This window comes from Entelurus aequoreus, linkage group LG15, assembly GCF_033978785.1.
Source record: "Entelurus aequoreus isolate RoL-2023_Sb linkage group LG15, RoL_Eaeq_v1.1, whole genome shotgun sequence".
NCBI classification, from domain to species: Eukaryota; Metazoa; Chordata; class Actinopteri; order Syngnathiformes; family Syngnathidae; genus Entelurus; species Entelurus aequoreus.
Genome location: NC_084745.1, coordinates 28668567 through 28690003, shown reverse-complemented (window position 1 = coordinate 28690003; position 21437 = coordinate 28668567). Strand labels below are relative to the sequence as shown.

Genomic DNA, 21437 nt, shown 5'->3' with positions numbered 1-21437 from the left:
GATGCTTACCTTGTGATTTTTCATCGGTTAAGGCTGAGGAATCTACTGAAGGAACTCCTTTGTCTTGCCCAGTTTGGGGATGGATAATACTATTTGGTCCTGGGGTATCAGGTCCAACAACCTATCAAGACCAAAACAGTTTTCTTTTATTATGACAGCTAACAAGGTGGGATGTCACCTCCACTTTCCGATAGCGAGTCTCATCGTCTTTCATAATTTCCAAAGAGGACAGCGGGGTCACTGGGTAGTCCGGACCAAATTATACCATGCAATTACAGGCAATTACACGCGCACATGCACACATACCGTCATAATGAGCTTTTCCACGCAGTCAGGTGCCACACTGTGAAGGTGGGTGAGATGCAGCTGCAGGTGGATCTTGTTGCTGAGGACATCCTGACACAGCGGGCAGCGGATCACCGGCTGCATGGAATGCTGGGACATGACGTGGAGCTGCATACGGTTGGCATCTTTACTGCTGTAGTTGCAGTAGGGACACTGCTGGGCCTCAAAAGAAAAATGCGTACGTGTTGAGCACCTCATTCCACTTTCTAACACTGTTCTACAGACACAACTCAATGTGCTCTTGAAGACACCCACTGTAACTTCAGATCATCTTTGTCTAATGACGGTAACGTGTTTTCCAAAATATTTTGATCATAGTCCATTAGGGGGGTGAAAAAATGAGGACACCCAATGAGGTACACTTCAGTCAACTTGTTCAATTTTATTAGCCAAAAACATACCTGGCCAGAATGTTTATTAAGTAGATTAGAAATGACAAAAGTGTGTACTTTCCCAAGCTACGCCTTTGCCCTCATTACAGGGAGTACCCCACGAACACAGCCCACCACCTGCCATCCTAATAGAATCCATTTCTAAAATGACAAAGTCTTCCCTTCTTAAAGGGCCCAGACGGGCTAATACTTCATAATCTAATTTAAAAACACATATAATTTAAAGAGATGCAAAATGGGGCGGGGGGAGCCATAAGGCTAGTGCAGGTATTCCACTTAAGAGCATGAAGACTGGCCCGTAAATAGCTCCGCCAGAGAAGGAATGGTAGTCTGGGTTTAACCCTTTCAGTTTTCTCCTCTTACATTAATCAGTTAGATTTAACCTCCACAAACAAAATTCCGCAGACTGTTATGTAAATGTATTTGAAATCATATTTATACAGCGCTTTTAACAATTGTTTCACCTGCTCAAGAGCAGAGTTCTTCCCCTCAGATGATTTGGGCCGTTTGGGAGGGCTATCAATTTGTCGATCGGGCTGGAGCAAGTGTTTCACCGCCACGGTCTGTCCAGTCGCTTCTTTGGATGTGGCGTTCAGTCCTAAAGCAAGAGTAGAGAACACCATGTGTTTTAAAAAACAGCAATATTAAAATGTGGCTGAAAACATCACCAAAAGAGCATGAGGACAGATTCCAGACTTAAATCCAATTGAAAATACTTCTTAAAAAAATAAATAAAATATTTATTTCAAAATTCCCAGCAAACAATTCTGAAAATGTTTCAATTGAATTACACTGGTTAATTCTGAAATTCTGAAATATTACCCATAAAATTGAACAATTTTGACTTTTTCTGAAAATATATACATACTAAAAAACAATAATTAAAACATTTTTAAATGATGATATTATAAATGTTTCCGCTAACAACAGTGGTTATTTTTCCAATTATATTACACTGGTTCATTTTTAAATCATAAAATCTATACAGTATAAAAAAAATCTAAATATATTGAATTATTTTTAAAAAAAAGATATATATATATATATTATTACATACTAAAACAATTCATTAAACCATTTTTAAATGATGATATTTTAAAATGTTCTGCTTCAAGTTGTGGTTATTTTTCAAATAATAAAATACAGAAGAAATTGAACTATTAATAATTTATTAAAAAAATATATGATTACATACGCCATCCATCCATCCTCTATACCAGGGTCGTAGGTAAGCTGGAGCCTATCCCACCCTAGACTGGTTGCCAGCCAATCGCACGGCACATATACACCAACAATTTAGAGTCTCCAATGAACTGAACATACATATAAAATTAAATTACATCCTTTTCTAAAATTTCCCGCTAACAATCGTGGGTACAATTTTATAAAAACATATCAAACTAAAGATAAATATATAATCAAATACAAACAATTATTTTTAAATGGTAAATTGTTTGAAAAAAAAAATCACAAATAATTTGTCATAATAAAAACATAATACATATAATAATAGTATAAGATAATACAATAAATTATGTTACAATTTAAAAATACATGCATTCATTTTGCTAAAAAAAATACGAGATAATGCAACATAAACAAATACATTCAAAATAAAATTGTACATATTTTTAAAAAAAAGTAAATAATACAACATAATATAAATATTTACAAAATAAATAATATTGTTATTGAATAATAAAATACAGTTTTCAGTAATATTTTTCAGTCACTCCGAGTCTACATCCACTGTACATTTGGACCGCTTCCCAAGGGGACCTATAGGTTATCATTTAAAGGATTTGACACCGACACAACCAAAGTGTGGACGCACACAAGGCCTACATCACTCACACACACACACACACACACACTCGCACACACTTCCTGCCCCGAGGCCATGTGAAATGGAGGAAACTCAGGCCGGCTCATTATCACAGCACGACATACATTAAATGTTATGGTAATATTATACACTTCATTAGATCATATACATTTCCCCAGCTGCCTCCACGACGCCTCTGTCTGCACGAGATGCTAAATTTTCAAAGATGGGGTAGTGTGATCGTGGGGGGGGGCAGGGGGGGTTGGTCACGGCTGGTGGTATGGCAGTGTGTGTGTGTGTGTGATTTGTACGTGCATGTGTAAGCGTGTGTGACGTTAACAAACAGCGCTCAATGCGGGGAGATCAGCCTCTGGTTGTATTTTGCGATACATCTTTCATTAGCTTCCTCCTTGCTGCAAAACAAAGAGGCAGCAACAGCATCATAACCCCCCCCACCAAGTCATCATCCACAAAACCCCTCCCTCCCCTCGCCTGGTCACTCAAGGCAATATGCGAGCCTCACTCTTGCGAATCAAGGCTTCACGCTGGATGCACAAATGGAAAAAAAAAAAAACTGAGGGGAAATCAAAGCACTGATACATGGAGGAAGGGGTGTGTGTGTGTGTGTGTGTGTGGGGGGGGTGGGGGGGGGGGGGTGAATTTTGTATTTCGTATTATTCCGTGTTTTTATTGGGCGCGTATCCTCTCCTCTGGCCCGTTCATGCATTTTAATTCTGTTGCATTAAGTAGGCGTTCCACTTATTTTATTTGTAATCCCTTATATCTGGAGCCTGAAATATTGGCCTGTCAAGGGAAGTGACAAGAGAGGAAGAACAGGGGGGACGGCGGGGTGGGGAGGGGCGAGGGTTTGCACAAGGGCACAATGTGAATTTCCAAGAACATCCGAGAATCGGCTGAAAATAGCGAGATAATCTCGTCTCTCCCGCCCCGCAGGGCCGCTGCCACGCGTGTGCGCATGATGTCCTCCATGACAGTTCCCTGACACTCCATGGCGGCCATCATATCACCTGACCTTTCCGCCCCCACCCCCCCCCCGCGTCCTCCTCCTATTCATTATGGACAATTCTAATTTTCCCAACGTTCCATTTTTTCTTCCCCACTCTATTTGCAACTAAATTGCATCCCGGCGGGAGGAGGAAAAAAAAGAAAAAAAAGAGGGGAATCGAGGCGAGTGTGGGACACACATTTACATGGCGAGCCCTCACATCACCATTGATTACTGTCATGCTGGATGTATGTTTGTGGATGTAACGTCCTCCTGATGGAGCTTTCATCCAGAAAAAAAACCAAACAGTCGAGCTAACCTTTCTCTCTCCTTCCCTGTGGCCGCCTCGCATGGTCACATGGTATGGTCGGAACTGTTTTGCTGCCATGGATAGCCAGAATCATTAAAAAATAATAACACCCCCCCACCCCTTCATTTTCCTTTGTCTTCCCACCGTCCTTCCATCCTCATGTGGACTCCACCAGCTGCAGCCCGGCGAAGCGTCTGGGCCGAATAAACCTGACATCCCCCTCCACGCACCCAAGCTGGCCCCTCCCACCCCCACCAAATGACAAATGTCTGCATGCAGCGAGACCTGGCTTGATTAGATAAATCAAAAGGTGATTTATGACACTCGCCCCGCTTTTTACATTTCATGACGGGGGGCGGGGAGGAGAGCGCGGCGCACTCGCCACCCATCTTTATTTGCAACTGTCAGTGGTGTTTAGGGTGTTGCTGCACGCGCGTGCACACTTGCGAGCAAGTGCAGGCGACGCGATGGATGGAGACACGCGACGAAACATGGAAATGTGGATATTAGGGATGGGTAGCTTTTTTGGTACTTTTATAGGCACTGACCGAAGTCCTTCGGTACTACCGGGTACCAGTGGCGGGCCGTGCGTTTCCCACCTAGGCCTTCAGTGATGTTCGGCTTCAATGATCACCTCTCAAAATACCATCCTTTATGTCACCACATGACCATTGCTGGATAAATACTATATAGAAACACATTTACGCACTACTGCGCATTGAATCACGTCAACAGTGTACAAAACGGGTTATTTTCTGGCGCATTTAAAAATCAATAAACCCGTATCAGCAATTAAAACATATCTTATGTGCTACTGTCAAAATTTAAATCGCAAAAAAACGTATTAAACGTGAAAAAATAAGGAAATAAAATATCTGAACTCAAAATCTGTAGAACCCATTCCAGCTTCCGGGGTTGGCCGACATGGTCTCACAAGATGTAGTTTCTCTTCAAATATCCTTCTTGAAAATGGCCTTGTGTTGTCTTGTCTAATCATAAAAGATGCAGACGAGGCGTGTTGGCTGACTTCTTTAAGTTTACTCCACAGCGTGCTCATCAAAAACATCCCGCTGCATGTCTACATTCAACAACCTAAACGGGGCTACTGCACATGCTCTTCACTACTGTGGCATGCTGGGTAATGGAGTTCTTATGTTACCTAGCTAAGTGGTCCCCAACCACCGGGCTGTGGCCCGGTACTGGTCCGTGGATCGATTGGTACCGGGCCGCACAAGAAATGTAAAAAAAAAAAAATATATATATATATATATATATATATATATATATATATATATATATATATATATATATATATATATATATATATATATATATATATATAAACTTTTTTTTTTACATTTTTTTATTAAATCAACATAAAAAAAACACAAGATACACTTACAATTAGTGCACCAACCCAAAAAACCTCCCTGTCCCATTTACACTCGTTCACACAAAAGGGTTGTTTCTTTCTGTTATTAATATTTCTGGTTCCTACATTATATATCAACATAGATCAATACAGTCAGCAGGGATACAGTACGTAAGCACACATGATTGTATTTTTTTATGACCAAAAAAAAAATATATATATATATATATACCATATCCCCCCTCGGTCCGTGGGACAAATTTTCAAGCGTTGACCAGTCCGCAGTTACAAAAAGGTTGGGGACCACTGACCTAGCTCATAACATCACAATATATATCTGCCTTAGGCCAGCTAGAAGGCCTTACTGACAACAACAACTCGTGATCTGATTGGCTATCGCAACTGTCTGTCAAATGTATGTCCCCCTTCACTTCCAGTGCACAGACGCCCGCATTGTTGATTCTGAAGGCTCTAGGCAGATTTGGTACAGCATGGCAACATAAGCTAGCTGAATTCTGATTGTATAAAAACTATAACCTAAAAACAACAGCGCTGGAAGGAGCATAATATGATATGAAGAGAATAGGAACACGTTTAGATATTTAGGGAAAGTACATTGAAAATTACTTTTACTTCAATTATGATCATGATTTCTGGTTATGTTAGGCCAGCAGAGAAGGTCTTGCTGGCCCTGACGGCACACCACTGCCAAGTACCTATTCACGAAACAACAACAAGCAGTCAAGCACTCAGAGCGAAACTGCCTCTGGGTGTTGTTGCAATTTTCCATGCCAACAAAGTAAGAAGAAGGTGCTAGCTCGATGCTAGTTTACATTGGATTTTCCAAAGGCATGCTAAATACTAACATTACCGTTTTTAACACCTGTGAATTTGTTAATCAATCAATAAATCAATCAATCGAAGTTTATTTATATAGCCCTTAATCACAAGTGTCTCAAAGGGCTGCACAAGCCACAACGACATCCTCGGCTCAGATCCCACATCAGGGCAAGAAGGAACTCCACCCAATGGGATACAATGAGAAACCTTAATGAAAACTGCAACTGAGATGCATGTGACGACCAGAATGTACAATACTTACAGTATTTTGATGGCAAAGACTATTTCCTTTCTAAGGCGACGCAAGGTAGTTTTGGAATTGTAGAGGATTGTACAACCTGCTCAGTGATAGCGTCCACTGCAGTGGACATTTTTGGACTACTTTCCCCCCGCCCCCACATTTGACAAAAGGAAAAGATCACAAATTTCCAGGGCTAAAGGAGGTTACAATCATTTTAGATCTAAGAATGTCCTGATCATCCGATACTTTCACAATAAAGTATGTTACTGAATTTTTCTTTGATTGCAAGTAACTTAAGTGAACACAATAACACATTTTTAGAAAGCTTATCTTATTACATTTAGAATTTGTTAGTGTTGTGGTAAATCATATATTGAATGCTACCCAATTTTTTTTACAAAATAAAAGTGGCTAGTGTACAAAAAACTAAACAAAAACACTTACAGCATTTTTTTGTAATATTAAGAACAATACAAATAAAAATAGTGATCTAATCCCTTTAGTATTGTTTATATGCTGATACTGTACTAGGTATCGATAATATCGACATCTGGATCGATCCCCCCTACTTTACATTGAAGCGGTTAGCTTCTTGTGTCGTCCTGCTCGATGTGTGTGTAGCATGCTTAGCCATTCCTTTTATTCTAGTCCTCCAGTGATAATGTTACTTGGAATAAACTCGGTGGTGAGGATTAGTATCTTAGAAGCAGAACAAATTGGAGCCGGTGTTCTGGCAAGACACGCACCCTCCTGGAAGTCATGCAACTACTGCACGCGTGCAATTGTGTCTTTAATGAACGAATCCTTCACGCGAGTACACTCTTTAGCTATGTAAACAGCTGCAGGCCCCTAGATTCGATCCTAGAGAGTCAGAGTCCATCTTTTAGTACGGTTTGTGCAAACATGCCGACTTTGACGTCCTGAGCGATTAAGAGTCCGTTCTGGACGACTCCATGAAAATAGGAAAGGCTCCACAGCATAAGCGGCAGCAGGCTGGGTGGCGGCAGCTTGGATTTAGTATTCAATTTAGCACTGCTGAGGCCCGGCAGACTGGCTAAGGTTACGCAGCAGTAAATCTACGTAGGGGAGGGGGCCAAAATGGGTCGGGCCGACATGATTTACTCGTCTCCTGCTCCGAGGTTACGCATTAGGCTGACCCCTGGTCACCTGATAACATTACGACAACACACTCTGAACCCCAAAGTCCCAGCAAAGGGAGAGAGAAAGAGCATTTTAAAAAGCAACTGTCTTTTTTTCTTCTTCTTCCTTTGCGTTGATAAAAGCGACGAATATGAACACAGCCTTGTCACATTTGACAAATCGTCCCCGACGCGCGACAGGCTGTCATTATGAAAACAAAACATGCAAAGAAGAATAGCTGCAGGCCTGTAATTAAACATGCTAATATCTTTAATATATTTTAATCTCATCTCGGAGCGTCTGAAAACAAGCGCAGCGTTCATCTCAAATTTGCAAGATGCATGCAAATAAAAAAACAAAAAAAACATGGAATACATCAAACCTAATCTTGTTTGCGTGCATTTTGTTTCCCCACTGCTATCGGCAAAATCCAAACATGTTTTTAATACATTTATTTGCTAATTTGAAGCAGGTAGATATCTGCACATTTGCCCGGGCCGCGTGACAGCCTCATTTCCATGCAGAGGCCTTTTGTTTAGTTGGTTATTTATAAGAAGTGGGCCCCTGAGCCATGGCGACATGCGCCGTCGACACCGCGCAGCACAAAGCTATCTGGAAGTAATCCACATCGGGGACATTTGCATGGAGAATGTAACATGGATTATAATTAATCTAAAGTGACATGGGATTTAAAAAAACAATGTAAATGAAGCAAGGGAAAAAGCCCACTCTGCCTTTTCTTGCCCCTCCTCCCTCCTCTTCCGCGTATCGCCCATCTTCCCCTCTGCATCTTTATGCCCCCTCTTTGTTTAAAGCATCTCAGAGATGAAGTGTGCAAGCAGCAGACTGCTCACTTGGCCACACTGTAATCCTTCTCCTCCGTGGGGAATCACACATGCGCACATCTGAAGCACAGCACAGGCGGGAGGATGAGGATGAGGAAGGACTTGCTCAATCCCACAATTTGAGCAGAGGATGCTAATGCTAGCATAGCAACACACTGACGCTGATGGATAGTTGATAGATACATCGACAATTACAGAATAATACAGGAGGAGTACAGTCGCAGGGTCAAATATATAATACAAAATATAGTTTGTTGGATAAATGAACAGCTACAATACATGGAATAAAATTAAAGTTCCGGAGGGAAGAATACATAATAAAAAAAGATGGAAAAAATTAAATAAAATGCAAATGGTATTTGTTGCATAAAAAACAAAAATTAATATTTTTGTCATATTAAAAATATATTTTACATTATATTTGTAAATAATATCATACGATTACTCTTGCAAACTAAAATTCAGAATATAATTTTTTTTTTAAATCAAGAATATAAAACATGTATTTATAGGACAAACAAGCTAAAATCACCTGAATAAAATTTAAGCTTTAGTGCGAGGAATACAATATATTCAAATAAAACAAAATAAAATGTATAAAGTATGATGTAGCGTGATTTTTTATTTTTTTCATAAAATATTTGTGTTGTCTGAAAAATATGTAATATTTTATGATATATTTGTAAATAATGTAACAAAATAAAAGTTGTAGGGTAAAGTCCATAAGTTTATAATCTAATTTTTCAAATTACTTACGGATGAAAACATAATCATATGGAAAACTAATGAAAAAATGTGTCCTACAGTTTTGAAATAATAGCTAAAATCACCTGAATAAAATTAAAGTTTTAGTGTGAAGAATACAATATATCAAAATAAAACTAAATAAAATGTATACAGTATGATGTAGCGTGAATTTTTTTTTAATAAGATATTTGTGTTGTCTGACAAATATGTAATATTTCATGATATATTTGTAATTAATGTAACAAAATAAAAACTGTAGGGTAAAGTCCATAATATGTTTAGAAAATATCCCAAATCAAGAACAAAATCAATAAAAATGTGTCTTTCAACAGCTAAAATAAAGACTATTATAAAATAAAATATAATAACAATAGATGAAAAAAAAAGAGTTTGTTGCAGGATAAAACGTTTTTGTCATATTAAATATATAATATTTTATAATATATTTTAAGTAATTGAATTCATGTTGCAGGCTAAAGTTTATAATCACGTTTTTCAAATTATTTACGATGAAAACATAAAATCATATGGAAAACTAATGAAAAAATGTGTCCTACAGTTTTGAAATAATAGCTCAAATTAACTGAATAAAATTTAAGTTTTAGGGTAAAAATACATGAAAACAGTATGTTGTAGTGTAAAAAAAAATATATATTTTTGTCAAAGATTAAAAATAAGTGGTATTTTACATACTATATTAAATAATATAATACAATTAAAGTTGTGGGTTTAAGTCTGTAATATAATTTTAGTAGTCCTTAGTACTTACAAGGCTATAACTCATTTGATATAATTCCTCTTAAATTGTCAGAAATAAAAATGATCACATGACAAAGAAATATAATATATATATATATATATATATATATATTATATATATATTATAAATACCTCGGAGTACACATGGACAACAAGCTGAATGGGTCAAAACACGCTGAGGCACTCTACAAGAAGGGACAGAGCTGCCTCTACTTCCTCAGGAGGCTAGGATCCTTCAACGTCTGTACAAAGATGTTGAAGATGTTCTACGAGTCGGTGGTGGCGGGCGCCTTCTTGTACGCCATGGCCTGCGCCTGCTGGGGCAGCAGGCTGAGAGCGAGGCACGCAAACAGACTGGACAAGTTGGTAGAGAAGGCCAGTAACGTGGTGGGAGTGGAGCTAGACTCTCTGGCGGTGGTGTCAGAGAGGAGAAGTCTAGCAAAGCTCCTAGCCATTATGGACAACACCTCCCACCCACTACACTCGGACCTTTTGGAGAGAATCAGCACGTTCAGTGGAAGGCTCAGACTCCCAAAATGCAACACGGAACGACACAGGAGGTCCTTCATACCAACAGCCATCAGACTGTATAATGCATATGTTCCTTGACTGCACTTAAATGTAGAGTATATGTAGAATATATTTAGATTATTTATATATTATATATATAATATGTTATATATATTATATTTTTTATTATTATTCTTGTCTATTGTGAGCGAACTGTAGTGCTGAATTTCCCCCAGGGATCAATAAAGTACTTTCTATTCTATTCTATTCTATTCTATTCTATATATATTTGAAACAGCTCAACACGAAAATGATATGAACACGTTTTAAAGAGAATAAAAAAGTACTTGCAGTGCGTTGTGTATTGCCAGATTTTCTATTTTGTGGGAATACGGAATTTCTATTCCTGCTTTAGGAGTACTTGCATTTAGAGGAGAGGAGCTACACTTCCATGTTCAGATAGCTATTTCACACATTAATAACACAAAATGTGGATTTTTACGATCATACTTTGATTGTCAAAGATGTTAGGTGATATTTTTTCCACGTGAATAAATGTTTCTGATATTCTGTTGTACAGGTTAGTAGTAGTAGTTAATTTTGTTAAAAACTAAGCAAAAGAAAAAAATAATGGAAAAAAGTAAATCATCTTGATAACATTACAGTAAGTTACAACAATAGAAACCCATATTTCACAATGAAAACACAAAAAAATTAAAACAATACATAAGGTTGGGTTTTTTTCATATCCAAAAAGGAGTGGGAAGAAGTGAAACCTATTTACTCTCACCCCTTATTTTATAAATCAAATAACTAGCTTTCTTATCATAATTTTTATTATAAACAATGATACATTTACCGGTTTTAATAAAATATATTATCAATAATCTTTAACCCACTTTACACATTTGTTTGCTTTATATGTAATTTGTACTGTTTGTAGTTCCACAAGAGCTTTACATTTCGATAGTTTTGACTGTAAGAAAAATGTATTTATGTGATCCCTATATCCTGCCTTATGAATGACCCTTATTGCTTTCTTCTGCAGGATGATGAGTGGATATAGTGTGCTTATGGAATTATTGCACAGTAGTGCAAGTTAATGGCATTCTTATCTCTGCATGACAATGTTTTAACCTTCTCTACCTACTTATTAATAAAATGTAATATTCAGCCTGTTAAACATTCTGCAATTGCTGACTATCAATCAGAACAGGTTATAAAAGAATATACCATAGTGATGGTAATATTGTGTAGTGAACTGGAATTACCCAATGTAAGCTGCTGAGGGCAGTGGCATGCACACCTGCAGTATTAGACCTATCTCAGTGGTAGCGAAGACAAATACAAGATTGTTCAAAGACAATCTTCATCCTTCACATCGCCGCTGCCATTAAAATACACTTAATTTCAATCTGCCAGAAAACATTTATTTAGGTACAAATATCAGAGAATAGCATGATCGTATTGAAAGATGATTTTTTGTTGTTTTGCTGGTCAGACCGGATGTGAAGCGTAGTGCTATTATCGTGAAGCCGCCAACCGGATGTGTGGGATTGGTATGAGAAAAGACTTGATATTATTTTAACGAAACTCTCAGATAAAAGTGACTCTCGAATTCCTCTCGACCATATTTGTTTCTGCTGAGCTTGTATTCCGTCTTACTAAAGCAGTTCGAGTAACAATCTACATTTTATGTTTTTAATGCACTTAACTGTAATCCAAACATGGTCGTGAAGCTTCTCCTCACTCCAAGCAGCAATGCGCTCTCAGCGTTCGCTCCAATGATGTCGTCTCACGGCGATTTAAGGTAAAATTGTCTTGTTTTGCTTGGAGAACGACTTGCCATGGCTTCGGATCTGATCTTTCCATAAGGGCCCCCTTTCTTTGTGCAGTTCTGCTTGCTATTTTCGAGCCTGTGGCTCAACGGTAACTGGACGCCATTACACATTTCCTCAAACTACGGTACGGGCCGAGGGTCAAAAACGTTAATCGCGCGTAGAAAAAAAAAGATTGCCGTTATAGGAACTTATAGTTAACGTGTTAGTTAGCCCTAATATATATATATATATATATATATATATATATATATATATATATATATATATATATATATAAATATATATATATATATATATATATAAATATATATATATATATATATATATAAATATATATATATATATATATATATATTTATATATACATATGTATATATACATATATGTATATATACATATATATATATATATATATATATATATATATATATATATATATATATATATGTATATATATATATATATATATATATATATATATATATGTATATATATATATATATATATATATATATATATATATATATATATATATATATATATGTATATATATATATATATATATATATATATATATGTATATATATATATATATATATATATATATATATATATATTATATATATATATATATATATATATATATATATATATATATATATATATATATATATATATATTAAATTAAATTAAATAATATCTATAATAAACTAAATACAATGTTTGTTCAGAATAAAAAATACATAAAAATTAAAATGAAAAAATTAAAATAATTAAAACATTGTAAAAATGTATAGTAAGACATATAATAATATTATTATTGAATATATATTTATCAAAGTTTTAGAGTTAAGCACATTATAAAAATAATACAATTTAAAATGTATACAGTATGTTGTGGTGTCTATATATATATATATATATTTTTATATATATATATATATATATATATATATATATATATATATATATATATATATATATATATATATATATATATATATATATATATATACAGTATATATATTTTTTTAGACAACATTCTAATAATAATACATTTTTAATAAAATGAATTGTAAAAATATGACAAAATGCATAGCCTGATATAATAAACAATAATACAAATGTAAATCCAAAAGCAAAATCAAACAGTTAAATATAACAGCTATATTATCATTTAATCCTCGATTCCAAGTGAAAAAAAATGATTATAGATCGAAGCATCATGGACATTTCTACTACCTCTTCCAAATTTGTAGTAGTGCAGCAGTGTTAAATGACATCAGCGGTGATATCCACCCCCCCGCCACCCCCCACCACCCACGCCAGTCTGGTCAGACAGTCCTGTCAGTGAGATAGAGCTGAAAGATAGATGACGAGCCAAACTAATAGGCCTCAGCCTTGCTCGGCTCGCCTTCTGCCTCATTGAGCCTCACATTATGGAGCGAGGTACGGCACGCTCGGATGAAAGAGGTGGGCATGGGGGGGTGTGTGGAGGTGTCTGCGCATGTGATGAAATGGAGGAAGGTCATGTGATCCGTGGATTTCCATCTCCTGCATTCTTATTTGGCCAGATCACATCTAACAAAGGCGGAATCGTGCATGTTGTTGCTCACTCTTGGCGATGCACAATGACGATTGAAGCACAAATGAAGGGAAAGGGGGGAAACTAATTTTGGAGGTTGCAATGCAATATTAGAAAAACATATACACAACACACACCCCCCACCCCATCTAATCCTGAGCTTATGAAAAATTAATATGTCAACGGAGAGGGCACAAGAACGGGAAAAGATTAATGCAAGGCGCTTATAAATTACAAGCACGCAAACTGATTTGATTAAAAAATAATCTGGGGCCTGGACATTGCCTCGTAATAACCACAACTTGTCCCTTCTTCTTCTCTGTTTTCCTCTCTCTCTCTCTCTCTCTCTCTCTCTCTCTCTCTCGCCCGCTTTCTGTCATATGGAAACGATTAAAGCAGGTCACACGGAGGCTAGTCGGCAGCGTTCACATGTTACACACACATGTTTTAAAACTTTCTCCTGAGCGAGTGAGAGGGAGAGAGTATGCTCACTTGTGGGAAACTAAGTGTGCGTGTGTGTGCACTCACGGTCTGCTCTCCGGCTGTCCGTCAAGTCTCGGTCGGTGAGGTTGGACGAAGGCCTGGAGGACGAGCCAGGCGGTCTCTCGCTGTCCTCACCAGTCTCCTCTGTAAAAGGGAAGACTACATTACCCATGATGCACTCCAAACAGGAAGTGGACATGTTAAAGATGCATATATGTATCCTCCAAAAGCCAACATAAGACTCCTACTGCTAAAAAAATCCAGTCAAAAATCGTTACTATGACAAATTGCTCAGTTTTCTTTTTTTTTTAGATTTGTAAAAATATGCGGCAATAATCCCATTTTTTATTTCCTATATACCTCCCTAATATATGTGCACGCACACACACACACACACGCACACACACACACACACACACACACACACACACACACACACACACACACACACACACACACACACACACACACACACACACACACACACACACACACACGCGCACAAACTGAGAATAGTGTGCACGTGCAGCTCGCTACTTTTAGCAGATTAGCCTACCCATCTCTGCGAGTTCAGCCCCTTGTTTGATAATTCTGTGTATCTGCAGTGTTCTGCCAGTGGATTAAAGCAAATGTGTGTGTGTGTGTGTGTGTGTGTGTGTGTATATGTGTCGCCAGCACAAGCTAACACTAATCCTAGCCGAGCTCCAGCGCTCCCTTTCATCCAGCCATCATTTGTCTCCGGCTGGGCTGATGTCACTTTGTAATGAATTTTGAGCAGTCTGAGAGAGGCCAGATAACCAGACACACACACACGTGCACGCGCGCACGTACACACACACACACACACACGCACACAAACACATGTACACGCACACACAGCCCTCTTCCATTTCAGGGGTAGCAAATGAAAAAAAAAAAAAAAGAAACACTCGCACCCTAGCGTCAAATCACATACACACACACACACACAGTATCATATTCACACAAAAAAGCAAAAGCGTTTAAAATGTCATGTCTTCTAAACGGAAAGGGGGGAAGGGGGTTTATTTCACCACAAACCCCCTTACTCTGCCATAAAATGAGACTGGTATATATGTATATATATATATATATATATGTATATATATATATATATATATATATATATATATATATATATATATATATATATATACATATATATATACATATATATATATATACGTGTGTGTGTGTATAAAAGAGCTGCACTCATCATTTCTGCACTGCCTTCATAACCATATTTTACAACACGCACACACACGCACACACCGAGGGTCATATTCATAGAAATGAGGGTGTACTGGGGTCAGCTTGCATTTGCATACAATCACTTTGGCCACTGAATGATGCGCACAAGGAATTTAAAAAAGGGGATGGGGCCGTGAAGCATCATATCCTTTCAAATAAGTCCTATTTCTATTTTTGCCTATAATTTGTGTCGTGCGCATGTGAAAAGTCATAGTGGGTGAAAAGAGACCTCATTATTGTCTTCATTGGTTTAGATGTTGACATTTTTATTTCAGGAACCGTGGTTTCCCACTGCCGGCAGCACTCATGCAGCCCCGGACCACAATGTTAACGCCACCATGACTTGTTTAACCCTTTATTTTGACAATGACTTAAACATAAATCTAAATAATAATAATAATAATAATTATAATATACATACAGTTTAATAAGTAATAATAACATTAAAATAATTACCGTATTTTTCGGATTATAAATCACAGTTTTTTTCATAGTTTGGCCGTGGGTGCGACATATACTCCGGAGCGACTTATGTGTGAAATTATTAACACATTACCGTAAAATATAAAATAATATTATTTATCTCATTCGCGTAAGAGACGAAGCAAATGTCCCCAATCGTCACACACACGTCAGCCATTGTCACACACGTCAACCAATAAGAATTCGGCGGGGGAGGGTCATGGCAGAAGTGCATTGTGGGTCACGAGATGCTAACTGCTATATGCTACTGCCGTAGCTATTAAAATGGATCACATCAACATTGGCAGTAACTTATAAAAACTGAGAAGGGCTGAACTAAAATGGCACCGAAAAGGAAATCATATACTGCAGAAATATGCAGCAGAGAACTGCGATCGAGCAGCAGAAAGAAAGGACATACCAGAGGCGACACCGGGGAGGAAGATTTAATCGGATTTAGCGATCGGGAGTGACAGATTGTTTGGTAAACGTATAGCATGTTCTATATGTTATAGTTATTTGAATGACTCTTACCATGATGTGTTGCGTTAACATACAAGGCACGTTCTCAGTTGGTTATTTATGCGTCATATAACATACACTTATTCACTATTCTTTATTTATTTTAAATTGCCTTTCAAATGTCTATTCTTGGTGTTGGATTTTATCAAATAAATTTCCCCCAAAAATGCGACTTATACTCCAGTGCGACGTATATATGTTTTTTTCCTTCTTTATTGTGCATTTTCGGCCGGTGCGACGTATACTCCGGAGCGACTTATAGTCCGAAAAATACGGTAAAATAAAATATTTTGACATTAATGCATGTGTATTAAGTCTTTTCCAGTAAACTACACACTGACTACTCTAAAGTAATGCTGTGTGCATTTGGCACATACTGTACATGCAATGCATGTGTGTGTATAATAGTGTGTGTGTGTGTGTGTGCGTGATGTCTCAGTGTAGTGTAGTGCAAGAGAGAGCACAGTCGATCAATCAAATTCCTTGTGTGTTAAACATACTTGGCCATTAAAGCTGATTCTGACAGGCGAAAAGAGACCCCATAACTGTCTTCATTGTTGTACACAAGATGTCGGAATTTCTATTCAACGAACCGCGGTTCCAACACTCGTGCACCCCTGACCCACAACGTTACCACCATCATGACTTGTTTGACCCTTTATTTTGACATTTAAAAAGCATATATTAATATTATTATTATTAATAATATAAATGAAATAACAAGTATTATGTTTAAAATAAATTAAATAATTATTTGAATAATAAAATAGCATCATAATATGATGACAAATAATAATAAATAAATACATACAATATTTTGACATTGATGACTGCATATTGAGTCTTTTCCAGCAAGCTGCACACTGACTAGTCTCACGTAGATGCATTTTGTTGTTGCTGTGTGCATTTGGCACATACATGCAAATCAAAGGTGTGTATGTGTGTGTGTGTATGCGTGTGTGTGATGGGTGAAAAGACATGCTAGAGGACTGCTGATGTTTTATTAATACTGGGTGCGTGTGTGTGTGTGTGTGTGGGGGGGGTAACGCCGATGAAATATCTCCTGTCAAACCGAGAGACCCCCCCCGCACCCCCACGCTGCAGAAATTGCGATTTACACTGCTGCTCCCGCTGCCCCGTATGATTTGCAATCATTCTGGCCGTGTTTTTACATCATGCGGACGGTGTATTTTGCAAAATGAAGACAAGCTCTAAAACGGTCCTATAGAACTACACGACGTTGTCACGCACACACGTGATTCTGACTGACCGACCTCTAGGAGGCGCTCTACCTGGAAGCATTGAGGGACACATGGACAAACAATGAAAAGACAAGAAGGAAAGAGGATCATCTGGGCCTCATCAGTGAGGTTTTTGCACCCCCCACCCCCTTTCTCGTCGGTTAGATCAGTGGCAAAAGTGTGTGTGTGTGTGTGTGTGTGTGTGTGTGTGTGTGTGTGTGTGTGTGTGTGTACGAGAATGTGTTTCCACACTGAGGACATTCCCAGACGAGCTCTCTCGATACATCAGCACAGTGTCTGGCCTCCGACTGACCCTGACAGTTACACACCACATGATGGTGTTGATGCGTACGCCGTTTGTGTGTGTGTGTGTGTGTGTGTGTGTGTGTGTGTGTGTGTGTGTGTGTGTGTGTGTGTGTGCCCCATTGATCAAGTGAGCGAGACAGTGACTGCATGTGTTTGCATGTGAGCTGTCATGTGCAAGTGTGTGTGTGAACGAGCAGCCACTATCAACTTAATCACAACCAGAGCAAAACTTTCACAGCCACCTTCCACACACACACACACACACACACACACACACACACACACACACACACACACACACACACACACACACACACACACACACACACACACACACACACACACAAACACACCCAGTGGGTCAGGTCGTCGAGGGAGGAGGGAGGGGTGTGTGATTTTGGCAGCCCGGCGAGATCCCCTTTGATGTGGCTCGCTCGGAACATTAAAGCCCGGCCGGTGAGCTCGACGCTAACCGCTGAGCCCGGGTCCGATTACCCCGGGCGACCAACGCCGGCCTATATTTAACTGTGAGGAGAGGAAGAAGAATTAAGTGCGTCTTGATCAGCTGCGCACCCAAGTCAAGCAGCGGTTTTACATCCAGCTATTAATTGGGAGCGCAGGCCGGACTCATGAATAAATAAAAACGTCCACGCAGGCCGTGTTTGGTGTCTTATGCCTTCAAAAAGGCTTTATGTACTTGGAAATCTTAAATCTTTCCAAGTAAATGTCCAAAAAAGTCATTCTTTACACAGGTAGTGTGGAACATTTGGTATAAAAACAGTCTTTTATGTGCTTTCTGGGCATTCAATCGATCGCAGCTTGTCTTGGATCACTTCATGCTCCGACTTAGATTGGTCCGATCTAGTCCAATCATTATTTTGTTCACGCAGTTGGACCGGATGTGTGTGTTATTGTGAAGGCCGGAAGTGTGTGACTGGTGGGAAAAACAGAGCTTTTGACCGTGGCCGTGTTTGAATGAGAGATTGCTTTTCCATGTGACGTTTCTGGGGCCCCTAGAAACCTTGGGGCTCCACGCAGCCTAATGGTAAGTCCGTAAGTCAGAGAGACCCAGCATGTACCACAATATACACTATATTGCCAAAAGTATTTGGCCACCCATCCAAATGATCAGAAGCAGGTGTCCTAATCACTTGGCCCGGCCACAGGTGTATAAAATCAAGCACTTAGGCATGGAGACTTTCTACAAACATTTGTGAAAGAATGGGCCGCTCTCAGAAACTCAGTAATTTCCAGAGTGGAACGGTCATAGGATTCCATCTGTGCAACAAATCCAGTCATGAAATTTCCTCACTCCTAAATATTCCAAAGTCAACTGTCGGCTTTATTATAAGAAAATGGAAGAGTTTGGGAACAACAGCAACTAAATGACAGAGGGGGGTCAGCGGATGCTGAAGCGCATAGTGCAAAGAGGCCGCGGACTTTCTGCAGTCAGTTGCTACAGAGCTCCGAACTTCATTAGACCTTCCAATTAGCCCACATACAGCACGCAGAGAGCTTCATGGAATGGGTTTCCTTGGCCAAGCAGCTGCATCTAAGCCATACATCACCAAGTCCAATGCAAAGCGTGGGATGCAGTGGTGTAAAGCACGTCGCCACAGGACTCTAGAGTAGTAGAGACGCGTTTTCTGGAGTGATGAATCACACTTTTCCATCTGGCAATCTGATGGATGAATCTTGGTTTGGAGGTTGCCAGGAGAACGCTACATTTCGGACTGCATTGTGTCGAGTGTGAAATTTGGTGGAGGAGAAATTATGGTGTGGGGTTGTTTTTTAGGATTGGGCTTGGCCTCTTAGTTCCAGTGAAATTAACTTTGAATGCTCCAGGATATCAAAACATTTTGGACAATTCCATGCTCCCAACCTTGTGGGAACAGTTTCCAACATGACTGTGTACCAGTGCAGAAAGCCAGGTCCATAAAGACATGGATGACTGAACTGGTGTGGATGAACTTGACTGGCCTGCACAGAGTCCTGACCTGAACCCGATAGAACACCTTTGGGATGAAATAAAACGGAGACTGAGAGTCAGGCCTTCTCGACCAACATCAGTGTGTGACCTCACCAATGCGCTTTTGGAAGAATGGTCGAATATTCCTATAAACATACTTTGCAACCTTGTGGACATCCTTCCTAGAAGAGTTGAAGCTGTAATAGCTGCGAAAGGTGGACCGACATCATATTGAACCCTATGGGTTAGGAATGGGATGGCACTTCAAGTTCATATCTGATTTAAAGGCAGGTGGCCAAATACTTTTGGCAATATTAAAAAAAGTCACTTTTGCATTATAGGGGGGACCTTTTTAATGCAATTTTAAAAATGTATATTATGTTTATAAACTCAGGAAATATGTCCCTGGACACATGAGGACTTTGAATATGACCAATGTATGATCCTGTAACGACTTGGTATCGGATTGATACCCAAATTTGTGGTATCATCCAAAACTAATATGAAGTATCCAAACAACAGAACAATAAATGATTATTACATGTTAACATAAGTGTAGATAGAACATGTTAAAAGAGAAAGTAAGCAGATATTAACAGTAAATGAACAAGTAGATTAATAATTAATGTTCTACCACTTGTCCTTAATAATTTTGACAAAATAATAGAATGATGAATGACACAATATGTTACTGCATATGTCAGCAGCTAAATTAGGAGTCTTTTTTTCTTACTCACTACTAAAAGACAATTTGTCTAGTAAGTTCACTATTTTATTTAAAGACACATTTGCAATAAGAAACATATGTTTAATGTACCCTAAGATTTTTTGTTAAAATAAAGCCAATAATGCAATTTTTTGTGGTCCCCTTGATTTAGAAAAGTACTGAAAAATATTGAAATCATTTTGGTACCGGTACCAACATATTGGTATCGGGACAACACTAGTTGGAACACACACTTTTGTCAAAACTGGCAACACAAAAGTGTTGTGTAGCCTCGACATTCTGGCAACTTTTGGTGTATGTCCTTAAATATATTTTTAAGGTTTCTATAGCACGGACAGCAATAAATAGATGTTTGGTAAGAAAATAGAAGAATAGACATAAGGGAGATGGAAGCAATGGAGGTTGTATTGTGTGTGTGTGTCCTCTGGCTGTATAATGACCTGCTCTGAGACCACTCGCTTCCCCCTCCTGTCTCCCCCTAAGGGCCTATAACCACCATGCCGGGTCATTATGTGCCCGGTGGAGGACTGTGTCGCACAGCACAACAACCGCAGAACAATAACACACCAACAAACTAGAGACTCTCAGACTCCAAAATGGCTGAATTCATTAACGGCGGCCCGAGCTGCCACTAATTTGCTTCTTTAGGGGGCTCGTATGGAGCTCATTAAAGGGGAAAACGAGCACCAAAAAAAAGAAA

At 38.5% G+C, this 21437-nt stretch overlaps 1 protein-coding gene across 1 annotated transcript in view; it reads right to left on the bottom strand.

The window, feature by feature from the left end:
- Positions 1 to 21437, bottom strand: part of zfhx4 (zinc finger homeobox 4) — a 171196-nt gene that overhangs the window by 10220 nt on the left and 139539 nt on the right. Inside the window, 4 exon segments of the mRNA XM_062021170.1 lie at positions 10 to 121; positions 307 to 507; positions 1202 to 1335; positions 14287 to 14385. Coding sequence (XP_061877154.1) covers positions 10 to 121; positions 307 to 507; positions 1202 to 1335; positions 14287 to 14385 — 546 coding nt within the window.